At 42.9% G+C, this 25,065-nt stretch overlaps 1 protein-coding gene across 6 annotated transcripts; it reads right to left on the bottom strand.

The window, feature by feature from the left end:
• Positions 1–258: 258 nt before the first annotated feature.
• On the bottom strand, positions 259–19,923 carry ccdc180 (coiled-coil domain containing 180). Of its 6 annotated transcripts, none has more exons than XM_088335636.1 (36): positions 19,887–19,923; positions 18,535–18,620; positions 18,370–18,467; positions 17,709–17,785; positions 17,529–17,638; positions 17,350–17,469; positions 15,471–15,581; positions 13,182–13,277; positions 12,934–13,097; positions 12,691–12,810; positions 12,549–12,628; positions 12,399–12,487; positions 12,213–12,332; positions 10,698–10,871; positions 10,510–10,625; positions 8,831–8,957; positions 8,592–8,768; positions 8,320–8,507; positions 8,090–8,259; positions 7,044–7,224; positions 6,836–6,982; positions 5,437–5,581; positions 5,261–5,377; positions 5,108–5,185; positions 4,801–5,018; positions 4,720–4,730; positions 3,858–3,918; positions 3,694–3,759; positions 3,563–3,629; positions 3,293–3,428; positions 3,071–3,231; positions 2,106–2,231; positions 1,947–2,040; positions 1,770–1,836; positions 1,565–1,694; positions 259–463 (listed from the first exon to the last, which is right to left on the bottom strand). In XM_088335636.1, exons 2-36 carry the CDS (start codon positions 18,592–18,594, stop codon positions 341–343), a joined length of 4,125 nt encoding a protein of 1,374 aa, XP_088191762.1. In that variant the 5' UTR covers positions 18,595–18,620; positions 19,887–19,923; the 3' UTR covers positions 259–340. The 6 variants fall into 6 exon arrangements, with proteins under 6 accessions (XP_088191762.1, XP_088191759.1, XP_088191761.1 ...); XM_088335633.1 differs by having other exon boundaries at positions 19,892–19,923; XM_088335635.1 differs by having other exon boundaries at positions 4,801–5,003; positions 19,892–19,923.
• Positions 19,924–25,065: the final 5,142 nt, after the last annotated feature.

The following is a 25,065-nucleotide window of genomic DNA, read 5'->3' as shown; positions in this document are numbered from 1 at the left end:
ATGTACATTTTTATACAGTACTGCGCTTTGGGAGGTCTTCAGTCACTTGAAAAGCACAATACAAATGCAAACCACTTACATTCAACATTTACTGTACATATCTTGAACATATTTTTCTTTTATTTTCTCTATTTTATGATTTTGTTTGCAAAGGGTAGAAATAAAAATATGGTGTTAGAATTACGTTTTTTCTTTTGCAGACCTAAAAATATGATGTCAACATTGTATGTTTTTCTGCAAAAAAAAACACAAAAAAGATTTTTCTCTCCAATAGATTTTTTAATCAATTTTTCGGATTCTTCCTTGATTTTAATTTTTAGAAGTCGCTTGGCAGCTAGCATTAGCGCGCTAGCGTGTGGATCTGCAAGCGCCAGTGCGTCTTCCAGCTCTGAAGTTCATTCAAGCGTCGTCGTTTGTCCGCTTGGGAACGTCGAAGCTCAGAGGAGAAGGCAAGCTCGAAGCTCTAGCGCACATAAAATCCAGAAAGCGGTCAGTGGGAGGGACTTAAAAATGGGCGGGGCCACATTCAAAAATCAGAACAATCCATTTGGCAGCTTGTGAACAGTGAAATTGTCAAAAATGTCAAGCCTGCACTCGACTTTTCTTTCTTTCAGCATTAAAAGCAAATTCCCAAGATTGTAATTCCCTGCTCTCCAGATTCCCCGATTAATTATGGCAAGCAGCCATATGCGTGGCACGTGGGCTGCTGAATGAAGCCAGTAAGCGGTAAACTCGTCAAAAAGTTCAAGCCTGCACTCATCTACAGGTTTTCTTTAGCATTTAAAGAGTGTTTCCAGGTAAAAGGGCAAATATTGTAACTCTCTACTATCTAGATTTCCCTAAAATAACATAGCAAGCCTGGCGCTTTGGATCAAGTAAAGTAAACGCTAAATTTGTCAAAAACTATAAACCTACACTTGTCTTTAATCTGGCAAGGCTGCAGGTGTGGCATGTGGGCTGCCGTATCAGGCCGGTTAACTCAAATACGTCAAGCCAGCACTTGTTCTTAACTTTCATTCAGCATTTAAAGCATTGTTTCCAGGTTGAACTATTAAGATTGCAATTCCCTGCTCTCTGGATATCCCAAAATAATATGGCAAGCCTGCAGCCTTGACACATACAGTATGTCAAATGAAGTGGCTTGATTCGGCAGCCGAGGACTCGTCTGAAATTTCAAGCCAACACTCTTCTTAAACTTTCTTTGAGCATTTAGAGCGTGTTTCTCGGTTGGAGTAGAAGATTATAATTCCCTATTTTCCGGATTCAACTAAAATAATATGGCATGCCAGCAGCCATGGCAGGTGTGCCTTTAGATCAGGCCAGTCCATTCCGCAGCCGGTAAACGAGGGCTTGTTAAAAGAGTGTTTCAAGGTTAAACTTCAAGAATGTAACTCCCACCCCTCCAAATTCCCGCAAAAAATAAATCAGGCCAGCAGTTGTAGCTGCCGAGAGCTGGGAGGCAGGCTCACACGATGGCAATTTTTCAATGGCTGCGTTAGCATTTCAGGGTTGAGTTAAAGGAGATTTTTCTGAACAATCTGGATCAGGGTGGTAGCGTGCCTACCTTGACAGCAGCGTCCCTGTGTTGGATGACAGCCAGATGTCCCAGGGTGCACTTGGTGGTGGTGATGGCGGCAGTGGTTGGCATGGTAACCTGGGTGGGCAGCGACATATGCGGGATGCCTGGCCACATCCTGACCAATCAGCAACAACTTCGATTTAGTGGCGAGGAGTGGGCAGTAATAAACCTGGCGACTGTGGTGGCTCACCTGCACTGTTGAAGCCCCACCTCCTGGGCGCTGTCTTTGTCTTCGGACCTCTGCTGTGGTGTGACCTCTGTGCATGGGAAAACTATTATTTCCCTGATTTACCTTAAAAAGTATGGGCAAATCGAGGCCGACATGAAAAAAGACAGCACCCAACCGCCAACCATGTCTTGTACATACCTCGCAGAGGAAGTCGGTCCATCTGATGGAGGAGGTGTTCGCTCAGGGTCGCAAGTGATGTCACAAACTCCTCCCCCCTTCGCCTTGCGCATTCCTGTAGATTGATAGCGATTAGTGATAGCAGTTAGCAGCGCCGCATGTCGCTAACAAGCCCAATACCTGTAGTTCCCGATCCGAGCCCAAGATGGCGTCGTGGAGCCTCTGCTGTCGGGCCTCCTCACCGCGTCGCAGCGCCTCCATCTGATTGGCCGACAGCGACACACGCAGGCCAGCCACGCTAGCCATCTGAGGGCACAGACGAGCTAATCAGTCGCGAATTTGCCCTGATGTCCTAAGTCATGCAGCTAAAGCTAACTGCACTTAATCGCTGCTGTTTTACTAACGTGGTGACGTCACTAGCCATGTAGCCAAAGCTAACAGCACACAATCGTGGTTTTGGTCACACCGAGATGTAATAAGTCATGCTGCCAAGTTAACGGCACTCAATCAGGGTGTCACCGAGACAGTACTGTTATAAGTCATGCAGCCAAAGCTAACGGGACTCAACCGTGCATGCAATGACGTCATAAGCCATTAAGAAAAAGCTAAAAGCAATTAATTGCAATTTTGCTAATGTCGTGACATCATAAGTCAGCAAGCCAAAGCTTAAGGCACTTGATCGCAGTTTCACTAACAGCTTGATGTTGTAAACCACACAGCTAAAGGTAACTGCACTCAATTGCGGTTTTGCTATCTGTGTGACATTTTAAGACATTAAGCCAAATGTACTGGCACTTCAATGTAGTTTTGCTAACATCATAAATGGGGCATCCAAAGCTAACAGTACTCAATCGCAGTACTCGCTAACGCTGTGATGCCATAAGCTATGCAACTAAAGCTAACCACAGTCAAATGCGATTTTGCTAACACTGTGAAATGTAAGCCATGCAGCAAAAACTAACAGCGATTAATAACAGTTTTGCTAACACTGACTTTATCGGTTATGCATCCACAACTAATCACACTCAATCTCTGTTTTGCTAACGTGTTGATGTCATAAGCCATGCAAAGCTAATGATAGTTTGCTAGCTGTACTACGCTAACGGCATTCCACCAACACTCTGAGATGGTCGCGGTGGCAATACCTTCTCCTCCTCGCTAGCGGCCATAGTTTCCTCAAAGGCACGGCGCACCCGCCCCGCCTCTTCCCTAAGCTCTGCCCCCAGACGCTTTTCATGGGAACGGATCAAGATGGCGGGTAACAAGTGCATCATGTCGGCTAGCACACACTGCTGCTGCTCCAATGCTGTGAAACCACAGTTAAGGAGACAGGTTCTTGGGAGGAAAGGCAAAAGGCCACCACATACCCTCCCTGCTAGCACTCAATAGGGTGCGGGCTTGCTCGTGATGTCCCAGAAGCCTTTGCTGTGTGTTCTCCACCCATTGGTCCAGACCGGCGGGAAGGCGGTGAAAACCGCCACAACGCTGACTCTGGTAGAAGTCCTGAAAGGGAAGGACAGGTGGTGGGACAGGGGGCGGGACTGGGGGCAGGACAGGAGACAGGACAGGATGCGAGGCAGGGAGGGCACAGGGGGGGCGTTACCCTGTCACCTGACTTTTGGGGCAGTATGCTTTACCTTCGCCACTAGCAGCAGCGTCTGATGGGTCCTCCGTAGGATTGCATTGACGATGGAGATGTAGCAACTGCACTCACAAAAAAAAATAAACACAAATTGCTCGACGGCATCTGGTGGGAATTAAGACTCACTCTGGATTAGGATCCGCTTCAGATTTGGTGCCAAAGATCTGAAGCCTTTTGTCTGTCCTAAACGACCTAACGACACAAATGACCCAAGATTATTGTCACAAAATGCTACAAACTAGCGGTTCCTGGCACTCGGACCCCCAGGACCTGGTCTCCGGACTACGTACCTGGCAACACCGGCGGATTCACTGCGTCTGGGGGACTGCTGGCGCGGGGCCGAGCTTGGACCTATACAAGACAGAAATGGTCCAGAACCCAAAGTAGAATCCTCTTGCTTTGCTGGTGTGGGCAAACTAAGAGGTGCGGGCTCATCGGGCTTATTAAGTCAGCCCACTGAACAAACAGTACTATAAAGAAAAAATGTGTTTTTGTTTTGGTGAAAAATTCTTGTCCACAGGGTCCCTTGGTATCGGAATGAGACTGTATCGGCAGATCCCCCCCAAAAAATCAATCAATCAGTCAGTCAACTAACTACCTAACCATTCAATTAATCTATCAATCAACCAACCAATCAATCAACAAACCAATACATCAAGAAATCAATAGACCGACCGATCAATCAATTAAGCCAACCAAGCAGCCACCCGGCTGATTGATCAACCTACCCATCGAAACAACCAACTGATATCAATCAATAAACTCACCAACTAATAGATTAATCGATAGAGCAATCAATCAACAATCAACAAACCAATCGATCCACAAACCGATTGGTCAATTGACTGACTGACCAATTAAATAATGAGTCAATCTTTTTTTGCTCCTGGCCCTGCCCCTATGCCACGTTTTAGAACCCCAAAACTATGCACCCCACCTTTAAAGGAAGAGAAAATAATGGGTTGGTTCTAGCGGTGGCAGTAGAGACCTTTTTAGAATTGTGCCAACTGCTATCCATGGCTATTTTTTAAGCAGGACTTAATGTTTCTAGCGCCGCTCCTTAAATGAAAATAGTTATAACATTCATGAAGGTAGACACGCCTTTCGAAGAGGGCAGCCAACAAGCCAGAGTCAAGCAAGGGAAGTCCATACCTTCGCAGAACCTGGGGGACATATTGGAGACATCAGAGACTGGCCTGCACATCCGTGCCATTGCTCTCTGCTCACTCTAACCTGTTGAGCGACTTGACCACACCCACGATGGGGTCTTCCATTATGTTGCCGCCCGAGCGACAGGGCTGCAGCAGGGCGGGGGGTGGGGCGGACCACACTTGCTTTCTGGATTTGGACACGGTGGGCGGGGCTACACTCTCCTCGTCTAGGTAGTGGCGGCGCCTCCTCAGGTTGTCGCTGATGACTGAGAGCAGGCTTAACACCTGATCGGTGGAAACCTCGAGAAGGAGGAACATGTGAGGGCAGGGACGAGGAACTGAATTGACTAATGGAAGGGGTAATAAACAGAGCAGACAGACTTCCATACCTTCTCTTCCTCCAGCGTTTTCCGCAGTTGCTCCATCCGAGCACCAATGACGGCCTCCTGTTGTTTGCTGCTAGCTGCCTGTGCACACAAAACGCTAATATCAAGCGCTAACATAGCAGTGGCACTGCGGGTGCAAAGCCAAACATTTTCAACCTCTGCTTTGACTTCCACTTGGGTGCTGCTGAGGATCCTCTCAATCAACTCGATGAACTTGACCTCGGCCTTCAGAACACAAAGTTTCTCCTCCAGGCGTCCCGACGCCGCTTTTACCTGGACAGCGACGTTTTTAGCTAGCTTGCTAAAAAAAAGTGAGGTTAGCGTAGTGCCACCTGCTGCAAAGTCTTGGTTTGTAGGTTGTGCAGGTCAGTGTAAACGTTTTCCTCTGTTACGCTGATGCGCTTGCTTTCCTCCTTCAGGCGCCGCTGGAAGAGTTTCACTTCCTGACGGGTGTAGTCGCCCCCTTCGCTGAACAGCCTAAGAATGTATATCATCGTCAATGGTAGCCAAGCTAGAACAGGTATTTGACATTTATTGCCAAATATGGCAGGCTAACTACAACAGGGCGCAGCTGAGTGATTAGTGTGTCTGCGGCAGAGTTCTGAGGTCATGGATTCGAATCCAGCTACCAGCCAGAGTTTGCATGTTGCTCGTGCTTGTGTGGATTTCCTCTGGGCACTACGGTTTACGGCTCACATTCCAAAAACAAGCATGGCAGGTGAATTGGTGACTTCAAAATTGTCCTTAGTGTATGAAAGGTTGTCGGTGAACTACTGGCAACCGGTTCATACGATAGCCCAGAAGGGCTCCAGACAACATGATCTTTGAGGTCAATGGCAGCATTGCCATTATGGAGCTTTTTCACCTGTAGCCTTCTGTGGCTAAAACTGTGGCCAAGCTAGAAAGTGTCTCTGATGTTTATTGTCGTCTATGGCAGGCGAAGTACAATGGATCTTTAAACTTAATAGCCATGTATGGAAATCTCACCAGAATGGATCTTTGTCGTCTAGAATGATCCGATGGCAACCAAGCTCAAATAGTTTTTTGATGTATTTGGCCTTCAATGGTACCCAAGCTAGAATAGATCTTTGATGTTTGGAGTCCTCGAAGGCAATATAGCCAGAATGATTTTTTGACATATACAGCTTTCAATGGCAAACTAGCCAGAATTAATCTTTCTCATATATAGCCTTCTATGGGGGCCTAGCTAAAACAGATCTTTGACGTCTATGGCTGTCCATGTCCGGCAAGCTAGAATAGGTCTTTGACATCTATAGCCTTCTATGCTAGCCTAGCTAGAAGGTATTTAATGACAGCCCAGCTAAGATGGACATTTCACATTATGGCCATCAATGGCAGCCTAGCAAGAATGGAGAGTTGACGTGTAGAGGTCTAAATGGCAAACTAGCCAGAATGAATATTTGTCTTCAATAGCGATCTATCACAGCCTAAGTAGGATGGATCTTTGACACCTTTAGCTGTCAGTAGCAAACTAACAAGAACTAATCTTTGTCATCTACAGCTGTCAATGGTAGCCTAGCTATATATAGAGATCAGCCTAGCTAAATTGTTTGGTTTTTTTGCCATGTATGTCCATGTTCTGAAACTTACCTGGAATAATTTTTGACATGTATGGCTGTCTATGCTAGCCTAGCTAGATGGATCTTTGACATCTCTGGCAGTGAATAAGCTAAGGGTTAAATTAGACACAGGTAAGCGCAAGGGCCTCACCTGAATGAGCGCAGTAGTTGCTCCGTCTTATCCCGAAGCTCGTCCATACGCAGCTGAAGAGATATCCGGAAAGACGAGTGCGAGCGCTGGGTGTGTTTGATGTGCTCGTCCAGGCAGTCCTGCAGGGTAGCGCTCAGGGCCTCCAGGCTAAAACACCCAGAAAGATAATGATACCACGCTAACGCTAGGCAGTGTGTTTTGATCTCACCGCTGGCTACCGTCGGTCTTGAGTACGCCGTCCTCCATCTCACCTAGCGTAGCCGTTAGCTGACGGTTCTTGTGGTTGGTGGACTCCTGCAGCCGCTGTAGCGCCGCCGCACTCCAACTCAGCACGTCCGATACTTGCTGGCAGTGAGCGTCTACGCGTTGTTTGTGAAGCTGCAGCTCGGCTGCACACACAAAATACCAGTAAATTGGGCTACGCTAGCATCTTACACATGTTTAATATATTAATAATGCTAATCAACAATGGTAAAATTAAACAAGCTAAGGCTAATGAGGATTAATCAGGACCAATGAGGATCACTGCCTTCATTTGGTGAAAAGTTGCAACGGGTCGGGCTGGCAACTTACACATATTCGTTGACTACTGGAGGCTAAGCTAACATCAGTGTCAGACAATAATCCGAGCAGTAGTAGTACTCTTCGAAAACTTAAAACGTCATATAACGCTCATCATTTTAGTGAACGAGTTAAGACACGTTAAAAAAGCTAATCAAAAGTAATGCCAAAGGTAAACTTGCTAAAGCATATCAACATTCCGTGCCCTTCATTTGAGAAAAAGCTGCATCACGCCAAGCTAGCAACTCACACTTGTTTCGCAACTACTGAACACTAAGCTAATATTGGTATCGGACAATAATTTGAGAAGCGATGTCGGTACTGTAGCAAAAACGAAAATGTCCTACAATCCTCAATAAACACCACAACCCTAGTGAGGATAAGCAGCGCTAAAATGGATGGATGGATACTCAATATACTAGCTAACAAGCTAAGACATGTCATAATTCTTATCAACGTTGATGTTAATGTTAAACATACTACACCTAATTAAAGTCACACAAAAGTCTGTCAACTTCATTTCCTCAGTCAGTGGACATTAGCAGTCCAACAGCAACTCACACTTGCGTACCCAAGCTACCAACCTCAGTGTATCAGTCAGTGGATGTTAGCATGTTTAGTTAGATTGCGTACTCAAGCAGTCAACCTCATCTCATCAGTCGGTGGATGTTAGCAGTGCTAGCTTGCGTGTACCCAAGCGCGGGGTATAGATGCAGGTCTTGATGTGCAGTGGGTCTAGCGGTTGCATCTGCAGCTCGTGATAAGCTCTGACCGCCTCCTTCCTGTCCGTCACAGTGGCTACAGCTGAGGTCAGGACGTCTTGGAAACGCCGCTCCACAAAGTCCAGGAAGCACACGCGCATTCTGGAAATAGTTTAGCCAGTATGTTAACTTTCAGTGTTAGCACGAAGCTAGCTGACCTACCTGCTGAGCGCCTGCATGAGGAGCTCGACAGGGAAGGCGCTCAGGTGCGTCTCCTGCTGCTTGCTCATGTTCCCGGGCAGGTCAGAGGCGGGGCATCTGAAGGCAGGGCCGGAGTAGGACACACCCCCTGACGAACTTAAGCAAACCCGGCTTCCGAGATCATACAGTTCCAGGAGGGATGACTCAGCCTGGATATAGAGAGGGAGCCATCGGACTCTGTCTGGACTCGATCTAAGCTCTAACTGGGCTCGGATCGGTCCAGGTCAACTCACCTCGGCCAGAGAGTCTGGAGACTGGTCCGGTGCCACGTCCTCTTCCTGGTTGCCGCTAGCCACGCTTCCTCCAAGGCTGGCCACACTTCCTCTGGCACTCTCTGCGGGCGCCGCGCTGTCACAAGTGTCGCTCACCATGTCCTGAACGGGCGGCAGCCGGCTCAGCTCTTCAGCGCTCTGCACGGGGGGCAGAGTCATGCGCACTTCTTCGTCACCCGACAGCGGTTGTGTGTGCTCACGGGGGAGAAGGCGTTGTCAAGCCGGAAGAAGGTGGCAAGCATCTGGCTGAATTCCAGCAGCTCGTCCACAAAAGTGCTTGGGAGCTGGTCCAGGACGGCGCACTGCTCTGTTACGCATTCGCCGCAGCTGTGTGGAAAAAAGGACGGACAGAAAGAAAGAATCAAATACAGAATAAAATACAGAATATAAGACGAACTAAAAGAGTGGTAAAACGACGGATGGAAGGACTGGTAAAAGGACGCACAAAAGGACAGACAGAGGGACGGACAAGTGAATAGACAGAATGATAGAAGGTCGGACAAATGGACAGAATGGACATCATGACAGACCAAAGGATGGATAACAGGACTAAAAAGCAATGAAAAGTAGTACAAACTTAATGTACGAAAAATTACGAAACTGTATTCAAAACGTACAAAAACGTATGAATGAATACAAAAAATACTACTATAAACCACTAATAGTGAAGAGTAGAGAACTATAAAGTACCAATTTTTATTTAAAGTGCAAGAAAGATAAAAAAAAGTACAAATAGTTATAAAAAACTGCGACAAATTAAGAAATAGTATTAAAAATGTTTAAAAGTACTAAAAGCATTAAAATAACTAGTGAGGAAAACAAAAGTGTGACAACACGGCCCAAATAATTTTAAATGGTCTGCATTTATATAGCGCTTTTCAAGTCGATGAAGACCTCCCAAAGTGCTTCACTCTTACCCATTCACACACACGCACGCACCAATAGGTAGTCAGCCATACAAGGCACCTACCATCTATTGGGGGCATTAGGGATTCCGTGTCTTGCCCAAGGACACTTCGACAAATAACACAGAGGAGCCGGGAATCGAACCTGCGACCTCTTGATCCCAAAACGAGCGCTCTACCTCTTGAGCTAATGCAACCTTAACCTCAAATGTTTTGTTTTGGTCAAGAAAGCTGCCACTGGTTTTGTCGTTTTTTAACATCTTCAATTTTTTGTCCAGTTTTCGGGTGCCTTATTGTCACATCCTTGGCGGTATCTTGGCCCGTGTGCCTTTGACGCTTGGCCGGATTAAAAAAAAACCCTACCTCTGTCTATTGGGGCATTGATCTCAATTGGGACAGCATTATGATTTGCATTGGAGAAAGTTTCAAACAGACATTGTATCGATTGGTGTGATTAAAGGGGAATTAGATCAAATTACAATAACCCAAGCCTATTGCCTAAAGTTCTACACACAGTAAAAATTAGGCCAACCACATGGTTTTCTATCTCAAAGGTGCCAGCTAAGGATCCCAATCTATCTTTGTTTGTCTTTTCCTTATTCTTATTTTTGTTTTGTGTTCTAGTCGGGTTTTTCTGTAGATGATCAGGAGAGAAAATTCCTTAAATCTGAGAGTGTTTATGTATTGATTAAAGTATGTTGAACTCTTAAAAACAGTGAACAGAATTCTGTTTTGTTGTGCTGCCGATTGGCTTCAGATTAATTTAAAAGTTTTTCATCCGATTTCCTGATTAGATTATCTAAAAAAACATGTGTAGGGATCCAAAGAGTTTGAAAGAACAAACTTGCCTCTTCAATTCAAACGGTCAATAGATCATTTGTTCAAATAATTTACTGACCACCCAAATTCGCTCCACAATCGAGGTTAGTATTAGCGCATCAGCATTAGCATATTAGCGTAAGAACGAGCCCCACCTGTTGGTGACATCTTGTAAGTATCCTAATGTTTGTTCTAGCAGCTGCTTGAGTGCTGCCTCGCTGCTTTCCTGGCGAAGCGCCGCCAGGAGCTCGTCCAAGAACACTTTTTTCCTCTTTTTTGGAAGGGGGAAGCGGGTTTTTGGTGAGTTTTTAGCGAGGGGGCGGTCTCGGTCCAGGTAACTCACCTTGACGTGGCGTTCGTGCGCCAGGCGAAGTTGGTCGAGTCGGCGCTGTACGTCTTCCTCGCGTCCCACCAGGACGGCGCCGTGTTTTTCCCACAAGGAAGCCAAAGCTTGCATCACCACGAAGACGCGCCGGCTCAGGCGGGCTGACGCACGGTACAAACTGTCGGAACACGTCTGGCAAACAGATATAAAAGGAAAAAATAATCATCATCTTTTTTGCCAGCCACAGCAGATTTGGAACTTTGAAGGTTAAAAAATTATCTTATCAAATTCAATACATATATAAAAAAAATGCTGTTTTGGGGAACTGAAACCAATAACCCTGATCTTAACTCTAAATTTAGCCTGTACCTAACCCCTAAAACTACACTAACCCTAACTCCTAAATATAACTCCTCAACCTAACCCTGACCTAACCCCTAACTCCAAACCCTCGATCTACCCTAACCTCTATCCTTAACACCTACATCCTAAACCTAACCCTGACTCTAACATTGATTTGAAACCCCAAACCCCAACTTGATAACCTAACCAGTAACACTAAACCCAAGACCTACCCTAACCCCAACCCCTACCTCCTAACCCTACCCTAAGCCCTACCCATTAAGGTATTTCTTCTAAAGCTATTGGGATTAATTTCACGACAAAATATTATTTTTTTACTTTTTAACTTTAGTAAAAGTAAATTTGGGTAAAGAAAAATAAAAGATCATTTGGATTATTTTAAAAGAAACTTAAGTTATCTTAAAAATTAAATTTTGATGCTTTCATCTCAAAAGAAAATATTTTTTTTCTTAAAAATGTCATTTTTAAAAAGAGCTTTTGTAAATTTTCTGGATAAATAAAATGGAATTATTATATCTATATCCACGGCAGCGCAGTGGTTAGCGCGTGTGCGGCACAGTTCTAAGGTCTTGGGAACCTCCTGTGTGGGTTCAAATCCAGCTACCGGACTTCCTGTGCGGAGTTTGTATGTTCTCCCCGTGCTTGCGTGGGTTTCCTCCGGGCACTCCGGTTTCCTCCCACATTCCAAAGACGTGCATTTCAGGTGGATTGGCCGGTCCAAATTGTCCCTAGGTGTGAATGAGCGAGCGAGTTGTCTGTCCCTGTGTGCCCTGCGATTGGCTGGCAACCAGTTCAGGGTGTCCCCTGCCCACTGCCCGATGAATGCTGGGATGGGCTCCAGCACCCCCGCGACCCTACTGAGGATAAGTGGGGCAGCTAATGAGATGAGATATCTAATAGAAATAAATCTGAGTAAAAATGATTGAAATGAGTCAGATCCTATCTTTTTAAAGCCTCGGTGGGTAAAAAATAGCGACCCTTAGTGGTTTAAAAAAAATAATTCAAATAAAACATTACTGATTCAAATAATTGGCAAAAACACCTATATAATTCCATAGACAGCATTTTTTTGAAAAACGTATACGCTTAAAAAATAGTAATTAGCATCTTTGACTTTTTTCCATCCTCTCTTTCTCTAGCCACTAATGTTAGTTGACAGGTTTTACTGACGTCAATGGCGGCCAATTGCATCTCGTCCTGCCGCTGGTGTTGTCCAATCAGAGAGATGAGTTGCGACTTGATGATGTCGCTCACTTCTTCCTCGGGCAGCTCCAGCGCAGACAGCGCCTCCTGCAGATATAGAGGACGAAGAGATTCATGTATGCCTCTCCCCTGCCGTGCCCACTTGGAACTCACCTGGCATCGCTGCACCTGGGAAACGCGATCTTGCCACATCAGTTCGTAGCGGCATCGTAATTGGTGGAGGAAGTCGGCGTGGCACATGTCTGGGGGGCGGCCGCGCCCACATTAGCACCCATAGCGCGTTCGCATGGACGGGTATCTTACCTATTTGCTGATTGACAGCCGTTAGTTGTGTGAACCAATCGGAGACAGCCGTCGTGGACAAAGAAGGCGGGACTAAGCAGCTGGGGGAGAAAGGATTCAAAAAGGGTGTGGCCAAGGGCGGGGTGTAGGGCGGAGCCTTTACCTGAGAGTGCTAATGATGTCGCAGCGCCGTTGGGACAAACGTCGAACGTTTTGGTCTACTTCCTGAAACGTCACCTGGTCGGAAAGGAGACGCCACACGTCCGCGCTAGCCACCGACAACCTGGGAAATGCCCCAAGGGGGCGTCATTAGTCGTGTTTTACTTTAAGACCTCCGAGCCACTTGGGGGCAGAATTCGAATGGCTTTTGCCATCTCCTCACAACCCCTTTTCAAATCCTGCCCACCTGAACTCCTGGACTACGTGGCCAGCTTGGCTCCGCCTCCACTGGCTGACAGACTCTTCCCACTGCAGGCGCAGGAGCGCCCCCTGCTGTAGGGCCTCTTCATGGAGCAGCAGCAGAAGGCGGGCTGCGCTGCGCCGGTTGGCTAGCAGGCACTGGTTCAGCATCTGGAACAATTAATGGTCAGTCAAGATCACCTGAAGGTCACCTGGTGGTTATTTACAGGTCACCCAGAGGTTGCCCAAACTTACTGTGGCCTGACTGTGCACATGCACGTGCGTGTTGCTGCACGGTAGGAAGTTAATCTTCTCCAGCAGGTGGCAGTACTTCCTCAGCACCGGACGAATCTACAAACCAGAAAAGGATGCGAGGCTGAGAAAATGTGCATGGGGTGTGACCATGACATCATAAAAAGACCTACACACACTTTGCAATCTCCTGCCTCCAAAATGGAATTCTTAAATTTTGCGTTCAGAGCTATTGATAGAAAATATTTTACCAAAAGAGTTGAAAATAATGAAAACCTTGCCCGAATGGAACTTACCCATCTGGGTCCACAATTGATTAATGGGTCAATTGGAATGGACTGTATTTAACACATTTGGACATTGAAGACGTAAAAGGCGTCTATCTGCTGATTGTCATGCTGGAGCAGCATCGGTTGGCGTTGGACCGTGGAGTTTGTTTAAACGGCAGAGGAAAATGTCTGACAAACTGCTTAGAGGTGAAACTGGCGCAATTGAGGTCTTACTTCAATGCCAAAATGCCATTCTGGCCAAAAGCCTCGCCGAAATGACTACCACACTCCACAACGCTTTGCTCAAGCTGAAAGCAGACATCTACAATAGGTTTGACAACAAGTTTGAGTTCCTAGATTTCAAAATGTAAACTACCAGCTCGTCTGGTTTTGTCGGATCAAGGTCGACTTTTTGTTTTTGTTCTTACTTTTTGTTATCTTGGCTCTTCTGATAGGATCTAATCGAATACAAAATTGGGATACGAGAGGGAGATGGCAAGGCGAAGGGAGAGAAAGAGTTAATGAAAAGAAAATACATTTTCTGCATTTATTGAAATCTATATTTTATACTGTACATCTTGGGAGTTGCAACTGAATGATACATGGACAAATCAAAAATTTGACTACAAGCCAAGGGCCGCAATTTTCAAATACCATGTTTAGCCTAGTAAAGCTAATTGAGGCTACTGAAAACTTGAGAAATATGAACAAATAAATAAAACTAAATTTTCATGTGGCTCTGTCAGTAATCTTGAATTTTCAAAAGCCACAAAAAGGCAATTTTACTTGTGTTGAAAATCCCCCAAACATGAACATTGAATTAAAAAACTGATAATGTTAGTTGTTAGGATTGTGCTAGTTGTAGATAAGGATCCCTAAAGCTACGGAGTGTCTCACATGTCAGGTGTTAAAGCTAGTTGCGAATGTTGTGCTAGTTGACCCCTAAAGCAATGCTACAAATACTAAAGCTAAAAGCTAAATGCGCAAACTAATTAAGTGCTCACTTTAAGAATAAGAAAGGTAGAATTATTTTTGTGGTGTATTACTTTCCAGCCATTTAACTCCCATTATTCATGCACAACCAGTAACCTATAGTTTCTATTTTTATATGTAGCAAAAGTGGACTCAATAGACTTCCTTGAAAAATAATCAAAGCAATTTTCTCTCATTCTCTCAATTCACATATTCTTAATAGAATTGGATTGAAGTGGAAAGGTATATTAACCATAAATAACACTTTCTATATGCAAGTTATCATACAGTGAAAAATATTCTGAACAACTCCTGGTGTATGATACAATAATGTATCAAGACCCTCTCATAAAACCTTTTTGTGGGCCTTGACTTTGACATATGTGCTGTACATGATTATGTTGATTTTGATTTTTTTATCAAGTGTTCACAATTATTTATCTTGTGGGACGATGAGATGTGATTCCTGTCACATATAATACCTTGTAAAAAAAAATAGATGGCATGATTTAATTTTGGCGGCATGGCAGCTGAGTGGTTAGCGCGTCGGTGGCACAGAACTGAGGTAATGACATCAAATCCATCTACCAACCTTCCTGTGTGGATTTTGCATGTTCTCCCCGTGCTTGTGTGGGTTTCTTCTGCACACGCCTGCTTTCTTCCCACATTCCACAAACATGCATGTTAGGTTAAATGGCTGTTCCAAATTGTCACTAGGTGTGAATGAGAGAATGAGATGTCTGTCCCTGTGTGCCCTGTGACTGGCTGGCAAGCAGTTCAGGGTGTCCCCTGCCCACTACCCAAAGATAGCTGTGATGGGCTCCAGCCCCCTGCGACCATACTGAGGATAAGTGGTGCACATGATGGATAGATGGATGATTTGATTTAGATTTCGGTTTAGATTGTCAAGGGGATGTGACCAAGATAAGCTGCAGCTTTTTACCGTCAGCCTTTTTTTTCCTTCGGTTTATTTACTTGTTTATCAAAGGCTTTGATTTTAAATTCATTGTAACCTTGTATCTGATGATCAGAGGAAAAAAATATCAAGCACCTTGTTTACCCTCATCCGCTCGCACTCGCTAACTTGCATTTCGAAAGTCAACACGCTGGCCTTCTTCTCGTTCATGTGCGCCTCCACCGAGCTCCAAACGCACAACACCTCCTGCATCATTACAAACAAGTAAGTAGATAGGTAAGTAGCAGGGCTGCCTGATTAACCAAAATCGAATCGATATAACCATGTGACGTAGTGTGTTGTGTAATCGCAAGACACTGTGTTTTTTCAAGGATTTAGAGTTCCCCTTGGTTATTTGAGTGATGGAGCTTTAGCCAACCATAATTGTTACAGTTCGGGTTTTAACAGTGCCTTCCAATCAGAGGCAAGTTTTAATGGGCCTTGCCAATGAAGGTGAGGAAAAAATCTTCAAGTTGCATGCCACACACCCACGTGTGAGCCTCGTGTAAGCAGACAGCAACCCTAAAAAGCTCCCCAGAAGAGAGTTCTGTTTACTTATTAAGTTTAAAGCATGACAATAGTTTTTAGTACTCACAAAAAACAAAGCTAGCACAGAAAATGCACTTTTCTTAAAATTGAAAATCGCATCACATTTGCAATAATGGTCTTAAAAATTGCAATAAATGTTTTTCTCAAAATCATGGAACCGCAGTAGGTAGATTGGTGGTAAGGTAATTAAGTAGGTAAGTAATTTCTTAGGTAGGTACGTAAGAATATAAGGAGGTAAGTAGGTAGGTAGGTACTCAAGCAGTTAATTAAGTAGGCAAGTAAGTAGATAGGTAGGTGAGTAAGTATGAAAGTAATTAAGTAAGTATGTAAGCATGTAAGTTAGTAGCTAAGTAGATACTGTAGGTAGTTGAGTAAGAAGGTAAGATGATAAAACTGTAAGTAAGAAAGAAGGTAAGTAGGTAGGTACTATAGGTATGTAAGCAAGTAAGTAAAAAATTAGTTAAGTAAATAAGTAGGTAGGTGGGTGATAAGTGGGTAAGTAGGTAAGTAAGTGTATAACTAGGTAGGTAGGTTAGTAGGTAGATAGGTGAGTAGGTAGGTAGGTTAGTTAGGTAGGTAGGTAGATAGGTAAGTAGGTAAGTAAGTATGTAGGTGGGTAAGCAAGCAGGTAAGTAGGTAGGTAAGCAAGCAGGTAAGTAAGTAGGTAAGTTAGAAGATAAGTGGGCAGGTAGGTGAGTGAGTATGTAGGAAGGTTAGTAAGAAGGAGGGTAAGTAGGTAAGCAAGTAGGTAAATAATTTGGTAAATAATAAGATTAAAAGGTAAGTGTGTATGTAAGTAGTTATGTAGGTAAGTAAGTGTGTAACTAGGTAGGTAAGTAAGTAAGTAGGGTGGTAGGTAAGTGGGTAAGAAATTGGATTAGTAGTTAAGTAAGTGGGTAAGTAGGTAAGTAAGTGTGTAACAAGGCAGGTAGGTTGTTAATCAAGTAAGTAGCCAAGTAGGTAAGTGGGTAAGTATGCGGGTAAGTAGGTAGGTAGGTTATTGAGTATGAAGTTAGGTAGGTAAGTAAGTAGGTAAATAGGTCAGTAGGTGAGTAAGTAGGTAGCTAGGCAGGTAGGTTGGTGGGTCAGTAGGTATGTAGGTAGGGAAGTAAGTCTGTAGGTAAGTATAGATTAGTTATTAGGAAGGTGAGTGAGGACGTGAGTAAGTAGGTAGGCAGGTTGGTAGGTTGGTAATTAAGCAGGTAAGTTGGGGGGGATCAGTAGGTAACTAGGTGGGTCACTCGGTGGGTAAGTAGAAAAGTAAATGGATAAGTACGTAAGTATAGGTAGGTGAGTAAGTAGGTCGGTAGGTATGTAGGTCGGAAGGTAGGTAGGTAGGTAGGTAGTTCGGTGGGTCAGTAGGTTGGTAGATCGGACAGACAGACAGACGCATTCATAGGTAAATGGCCACGATTGCTCAGCTTACCTGCAGGCTGCGGTGCTGTACGTGCGTCATGCTGTGCGCGAGCGTACGCAAAGACGCGTCGATCTGCTCAAGTTTGGTCCTCAGGTGCACGCTGTGCTCGCGCACTTGTTCCTCGCACACCTGCACGAGCACACCTGTTGAAACTTCACTTATGAGCGGTTCCTGTCGGTGCGCCAGACCTGGGCGAGTTGCGTGAGTTGCGCGTGCACGTGGCGGACGGCTTCGTGGTGTTGGATCTTCTTGTTTTGGTGCACACGTTTCAGGATGTCGCACGAATTGTGGCGGGCTTCTGCGCACACCGTGAGCGCACGGCGTTAATTGTGGTCATGGAGTTACGTGATCATGAACGTGCTACTCACCCACAGTGTCCGGAAGTCGAACAACGTCCTCGGCATCCGCGTGGCCGTCATCGCCGCCGTCCCCATCCTGATGCTCCCTGCGTAAAAGGCGAACATGCAGGTTTCGGTTCCATTCTCATGCATTTACGCTCCATTCTCTACTAAACACAGTTAGGTTTCCAACTAGTGATGAAAATTCCGGCTGTGTTCGAGAACTGGCTCTACCTGCTCATTTTACTAAAAGAGCGAGCTCTTTCAGCTACCAAAGATCTCTCCCATTAGTAAATATATAAGTATTAAGCTAGGGGGAAAAAGAAACAAGATAAGATCAAAATAAAAAAACTCGGAATAAAAAGGGGGTTGCCTCCAATTGGTATATTAGCAATAATTATGCAACATTTTATATAAAATGAAAATGTTGTCATTCTCTCTTTTTCCGCCTTTTTTTTAAATTTCCTTTGATTATTTTATATTATTTTGCACTTTATTTTTGTTTTTCATGGGTGATTTTTTTCTTATCCTCCCTGGCTTTCCCCTTCTTTTTTTATTATATTGTCCTTTTCTTCCTGCTGTTAGATAATATTTGATAACATTTTATTAAACATACAAAAAAGCCCTTTGGGTGCTGAGAGAGTCGGTTCTCGAAAAAGAGCCGGGGCTGCTTTCACGAGTGCGTGCGTACCTGCTTGTCACGGCACAGGCTGTGTCACCTTCAGGAGCACGCGTGCACGCCAATTTGGTGCGTTTGCGTGCCGCCGACAAACTTCGGGACAGACGAACCTTCGAAACGCGCACACGGAAAAGTATCAGACTTTACGAAATTTGCCGATCTCAGCGTGGATCGAACCTGATCATTGAAGAGCTGCTGGTACACTTTGCCACTCGGAACTAGGCGGTTCTCCGCCATCACAACTTTAGCTTCGGTGACGTTAGCTGCACGGGGAAAACAAACAAGCACTTACTAACTAACTGCAGTATGTCACAAAAGGGAGTGTACCCCTTACATTTCTGCAGAGATTTCATCATAATTGAACAAAACTGAGGAAACATCACTTTGACACAACAAAAGGTAGTCTATGTAAATAATAATAATAATAATAACTTCCTTTGTATTGTCATTCTTTGTAACAATGTACACAGAACGAAATGTCGATACATCTGACCCGTTGTAGCGAGTCGATGCAGCCGCAGCAGCTTATATAGCGGTGTAAATTTATTTTTCCCCTCAAAAAACTCAAAATTTAGCCATTAGTAGCTAAACCCCTGGTCACAAAAGTGAGTAAACCCAAAAGTAAAAGTTCCTGAAGTTCAATATGTTGTGTAGCCAATATGATTTTGAAGAACCAGTTTAATCCTCCTGGCCATGGATTTCACCAGAGCCTCACAAATTGCCACTGGAATTCTCTTCCCCTCCTCCATGACAACATGACTGAGCTAGGGGATATTCAAGATCTTGTGCTTCTCCACCTGCTGCTTGAGGATGCCCCACAGTATTCGGACGTATTTGGCCGAAATAATCATTCCTATGCCCGATTGCTCACAAATTAAACATGCAACATGCAAATTCGTTTTTTTTTCGGGCTTGGTCTCTCAAATCAAGTTAATTTGTCAAGTTTATTGGTCGGGCGCTGGCTGGGTCGGGCTACAATACCCGCGGGCTGTGTCAGATTTTTTTTTAAGCCCGATTTTACCTCTAAGACAAACTAATTAACAACAAACATACTGGCTAGCTAACTAGATAACTAGCTGACAAACTGACAACCAACTAACCAAATAACTAAGTAATTAACTAGCTAACTAAGTAACTACCCCTGCTAGCTAACAAAGTAAAAAACTAACTAAAACAACAAACTGGCTTATAAAGTGACGAACTCAGCTAGATAACAAACAAACCACCTATCCAACAACAAACATACTAGCTGAGTAACCAACTACAGAACTAACTAACTAAAGTAACTAACTAGCTGGCTAACGAAACAACCAGCTAACTAGCAGATAAACTAACCAAATAATGAACTAACTAGAAAGCTAGCAAACAAACTAACTATTTATCCATTGATCTCTTTCTCTCTAACTCAGTAAATCACTAACTCACCAACTATTTTTTTAGTAAACAACTAACTCACTAAATCTTTAACTCACTAACTCATGAACGAACTTATAAGTAAACAACTCAAATGGATCAGAAGTTCTCCTCACCAGACCTTGGCTTGCTGCGCTTGTTGTTTCCATGGAAACGAAGACGCACGCGTTTGAGGGCGGTCTACGTGTGTGACGTCAGAGCTCTAAGAATGGGATGAACAATTGACGACGGAGGCATTCCAAATAAAACAAATTTTGTTAGGAAAAAACAAGCTTTATTCCTTACAATATTTTTAAAGCTATAGGATGCCTACAATCATTTTTGTTTTAAACTGCAATTTTAATGTAACAAAATCATCCTTTAAACACTTACAACTACTTGCATTATTGGCATGAAATTATGTTTTTATAAATTTTCTCCACATAAAACTATTTTATGGAAAAACGAGAATAATATCGTGAAAAGCAAAACATTCCCGGATTGAAAGGTGCATAATTTATGTTTCGTATTTATTTACCTGTGTAATTAAAAGAAAAAATAAACCTAGTCATTTTACAGGGCACACCCCAGGTTATTAGGTGCACCCCCAAAAATAGCCACAAGAGGACACTTGAAAATCACTCAACATGCATCACCGTGTGATGTGCTGGGAGAACGGCAGCTGGCAGGAAGAACATACAGAGAGTAATCAACACTGCCCAAAAGATCATCGGCTAGAGGACATTGCTGACTCGCGATACCGTAGCAGAACCATCAACATTATCAAAGACACTTCCTACCATGGCCACCACCTATTGGACCTATTGCCCTCAGATGGGCGCCACAGGTCCAGCAAAACAAGGACAATATGGCTCAGAAAGAGCTTCTTCCCTGTTGCCTTCACCACCCCAAACGACTTTAGTGTATTTCTTTTCTTTTTTTAGGTGCTGTTTAATGAAACTGCGAAAATATATTCTATTCCACGAAACTGTGAACATATACTGTACACCTTGTGAACAGAGGTGTGTAATAATGCGTTACATTTACTCCGGTGCATTTACTTAGGTAAGTTTTGTGACATTCTGTACTTCTAGGAGTATTTTTAAATGACTATACTTTTTACGCTTACTTGAGCAGATTTGTGAAGAAAAAGCTGTTCTACTACTCTGCTAAATTGGGCTACTTTGAAGCCGTTACTTAAGTGAGTACACGTCTGTCTGTCTCATTGGCGGACCGTGCAAATTTGCATTTCACTCCAGTCTGAATCAGGTATGTGTCGTTAGTGAATCACCTAGCTTGCTAACAAACAAAAATATTAACTAAAACAACAAAACAAGTCAAGTCACATTTATTTGTATAGCCCTTAATCACAAAAATATCTTGTAGGACTGCACAGGATTACAATGACACCATCGTCTGATCTTAAACCAACATGCAGGCAAGGAAAAACTCAAAACAACAAACTAGATAATTACGGACATAGCTAGAGGCCATTCTGTTAATCTGTTAATCTGTTAATAAACAACAAAAGAATACTGCTGGAAGTATAAATTTCCCTACGGAGATGAAAAAAGTATCTATCCATCTATCCATCTATCTATCTATCTATCTATCTATCTATCTATCTGTCTATCTGTCTATCTGTCTATCCGTCTATCCGTCTATCCGTCTATCTATCTGTCTATCTGTCTATCTGTCTATCTGTCTATCTGTCTATCTGTCTATCTGTCTATCCGTCTGTCCGTCCGTCTGTCTATCTAAAGTTGTCTAGTATAAAAAGTTTAACGTTTAAATGAGTTAAACAAACACAGGGACATATTGTGGTAGAGTGAAAAAAATAATCACCTGTATAACTTAGTAGAAATATATATATATATATGTATATATATATATATATATATATATATATATATATATATATATTTTTTTTTTTTTTTTTTTAAATTTTTTTTTTTTTTTTTTTTTTTTTTTTTTTTAAATACTAATTCATTTTGTATCCGATGTTACATTATTATTGGTAATATTAAAGAAGAAGAAGAAGAAGAATTTACTTTTATTGTCATTCTTTGTAACCATGCACACAGAACGAAATGTCGATTCACCTGACCCGTACAATTAAACTGTAGTGAGCTGATGAACATAAAATGCGACAGAAACAAAATGAAAATAAATCCAAACAGCTTGCCAACATCATTTTTGCCGTTCCATGTATTCCAAGCCTGCACAAAATTTAGTAATTTTATTCATATTTAGTTTATTTTGTCTTTTATTAACATATTTGGTAATGGAGTCATCCAAAAGTAATTGAAAGCAATCCAGTTAAAGTAACCCTACGCAACCCTGTTATTTCTTTGTGCCTTTGCGAACTTTTTACGCGCGGCGTGAAGGTCGCAAATGCCGCTTTGACGGAGGTTTGTTTACCTCTCGGTCCAATTGTAGAAGCACCTTCTTCGTATTTTACTTGTAATCCTTTTTGACATGCCGTGTATTTTAATATGTGATCATTTTTAAGGTGCTGGTACAAATGACTTGTGTTTCCTCTGGACCTACCGACTACGCGAAAGCAAATTCTGCAACGGGCGTTTTCTTCTGTTCCACATCCGCTTCGTCAAAAACAAAAATAGGTCCAAACTAGTGATGTGCCACCCTTCTTGGGTGCAAGCCTGGTTTGTTGACTCTGGGACTATGTTTATTGAGTCCGCCATGAAACTCCATGAGCTCACACGGTGGGTGTGGTTTAGTGTGGCGCTTGCAAACTTTGAATCGCGTTTATTGGCTTGTGCTATCATTAAAACTTGCCTCTGATTGGTCGGCGCTTTTAAAACTCAAACAGTAACAATTGTGGTTGGCCGAAACTCCATCACTCGCTACAAAACCTTGAAAAAAATGTGGTGCTTTCACAACAGCACTACGTTCAAACTTCTGACTTCGACTTCAGACTACCGCCCCTCTCCCTACCACCCCCCTATCGCCTTCTTCTTCCTCACCGCCCACCCAGATCTTTCCACCGCCCACTTTGGGAACCACTGGGCTAGATGTTGAATTGCCCGCAGAGTCTGTTAAAACAAGTACTGGGGCTTTAAATGTGCTACTTGTGCTTAATTCTTTTCTTTGATTTATTTTATTATTATTTTATTGTTTATTTAAGTAATTGGCTTTGCCTTGATTATTTCATCTTTTTTTAAACTAAACATCATTTATTGTTGATTGGATGTAAGTTTTTGCCTAATCTACCCATCTGTGCTTGTGACTTATTTTGGAGTTTTTATTGCTGTTAAGTGTTATTGTACTTCTTTTCACTCCACTATTGTTTATAATAGACTATTCTTTCTTATTCATGAATATTGCACAATTATTACAACTTAGGCCAGTCCCTAAGCATTAGGTTATAGATATCTTCATGTTAAATATTCGCATTCAATTAATGTTTGTTTGAAGGACGTATATATGAATTGAGTGCTCATTGTATTAATTGAATTATGGCACTTAACACTATTGCACAAATTGTGTAAATACATACCATAGTAAATATGTTCACAGTTTTCTGCAATAGTAAACTATACACAATGTAAATGTTTACATTCAAATAATGTTCCTTTAAGGACGTTTTTATGAATTGAACATTAGATTTATTCAGTGAATTATGACATTCTTGGGCTTTCATAGAAAGGCGTTATGATATTCCTTACTGACGACGTCAAGTAATTTACAAGAGAATGTTTCAAAATAAAATTTTGATACTATAAAATAAGAAAAGCATGGAGCTCTTACCCTTTGGTACTCTATGACAACAAATGATGGTCCAATTCAAGTTGTTTTATTTTGAAATGCTGTTTTGTGCATTTCATATTAAAGACCTCAATGACAAGAAATTATTTCAAAAGCATTTTTTCACTTAGTGAAATGCTATTATTTTGACATGCTGATGATTGGATTACAAGTGACACAGAAGAAGCAATTTTGTGTACTTTGGAAAATAAATAGAAAAATTTTAACATTAATGAACGAAAACAAATTTAGTTCTGAAATATATTTCCCTGCACTACCTCATAAAGAAAAAAACAGATATAATTTTGGATTTTTATATCTTAAAGCAGTGGTCGGCAACCTATGGCACGCATGCCAGCATAGGCACGCGAGGGGTTAACCAGTGGCACGCGAGCACGGCAAAGTAATAATGATTTTTTTTAAATGCGCATTTTTACCTGAAATTTTGACATTTTCATTGCGCGCTTTTATTGTTTAGCTGCTTTACGGTAAGCGTGTGTCTGCGCGGTGCCCTGCAGAGGAGGAGAGATCTGTTTTAACCCTCCCACAGAAACACCTGGTTGCATTGGATCCCGCGGCGTAAACAAATCGGGGTTTTTTTTTCATTTAAAATCGGATTTCCCTGCCTTTACTGTTTGCAAAGTAAGACACACTTTAAGCTTATCATGTTTTTTTGGCTTTGGGATCAAACTACAGAGGAATACCTCCACTTTGTGATGTGTTACTGAATAGGTGTTTGACAAATCTGGTTCGTTTTATTACTACTATTATTATTATTAATAATAGTAATGTTATGAGAAACGTTCTTAAGCTCTTCAAAATCATTGTGCTGACATATTTATGTCACGAAAGGTTACCCTAGAAGTCACAAGTCTATATCTCAAACAGGGTCCATATTAGCAGGGGAGTCAGATTTTGGCAGGTAAAATGCCTGCCACCCCCCCTGCTAACTCCTGAATAAAAATGTGTGTCTGTTTCAAGTTTTGATAGTTTCTGAAATAAGATTTTATTGATGAAGGGTATAATAGCTGGGCAGCACGGCGGCGCAGTGCTTAGTGCGTGTGCGGCACAATTCTGAGGTCATGGGTTCAAGTCCAGCTACCAACCTTTTTGTGCGGAGTTTGCATGTTCTCCCCGTGCTTGCGTGGGTTTCCTCCGGGCACTCCGGTTTCCTCGCACATTCCAAAATACATGCATGTCAGGTTAACCGGCAAATTGTCTGTCTATATGATAAGTTTATTAAAACAATAAAGCAAGCTAGTTAAAACAGCGTTGGAGCAAGATCCCAGACAAACATGGCGGTGACCTCTACGTAAAGGAATACAATTTTGCTGGCTGGCAACCAGTTCAGGGTGTCCCCTGCCCACTGCCCGAAGATGGCTGGGATGGGCTCCAGCACCTCTGCGAACCTACTGAGGATGAGCAGTGAAGATAATGGATGGGTATAGTAGCTGTCCATATCATTTCTTTTTTGATTGTAGTTCATTGTTGACGAAGAATGGTTGAAGTCATGGATGTCTACGGGCCTTTCCACATGTTGCTCACATT

Source organism: Urocampus carinirostris, chromosome 5 (genome assembly GCF_059441175.1).
Source record: "Urocampus carinirostris isolate Australia breed hairy pipefish chromosome 5, RoL_Ucar_1.0, whole genome shotgun sequence".
NCBI classification, from domain to species: Eukaryota; Metazoa; Chordata; class Actinopteri; order Syngnathiformes; family Syngnathidae; genus Urocampus; species Urocampus carinirostris.
The sequence above is the reverse complement of the archived record's forward strand: the minus strand, read 5'-3'. Positions and strand labels throughout refer to the sequence as shown.

What these genes read in the sequence shown, in the direction of transcription:
- ccdc180 (XM_088335633.1), bottom strand. Translation starts at nt 19,919, where the DNA reads ATGGAAACAACAAGCGCAGCAAGCCAAG. An exon ending in GCCTGTGCCGTGACAAGCAG is followed by an intron (nt 17,786 to 18,369) that starts GTACGCACGCAC and finishes CCTTTTACGCAG; the next exon opens with GGAGCATCAGGATGGGGACG. An exon ending in TGCAATTGGCCGCCATTGAC is followed by an intron (nt 10,872 to 12,212) that starts GTCAGTAAAACC and finishes TCTGTTTGCCAG; the next exon opens with ACGTGTTCCGACAGTTTGTA.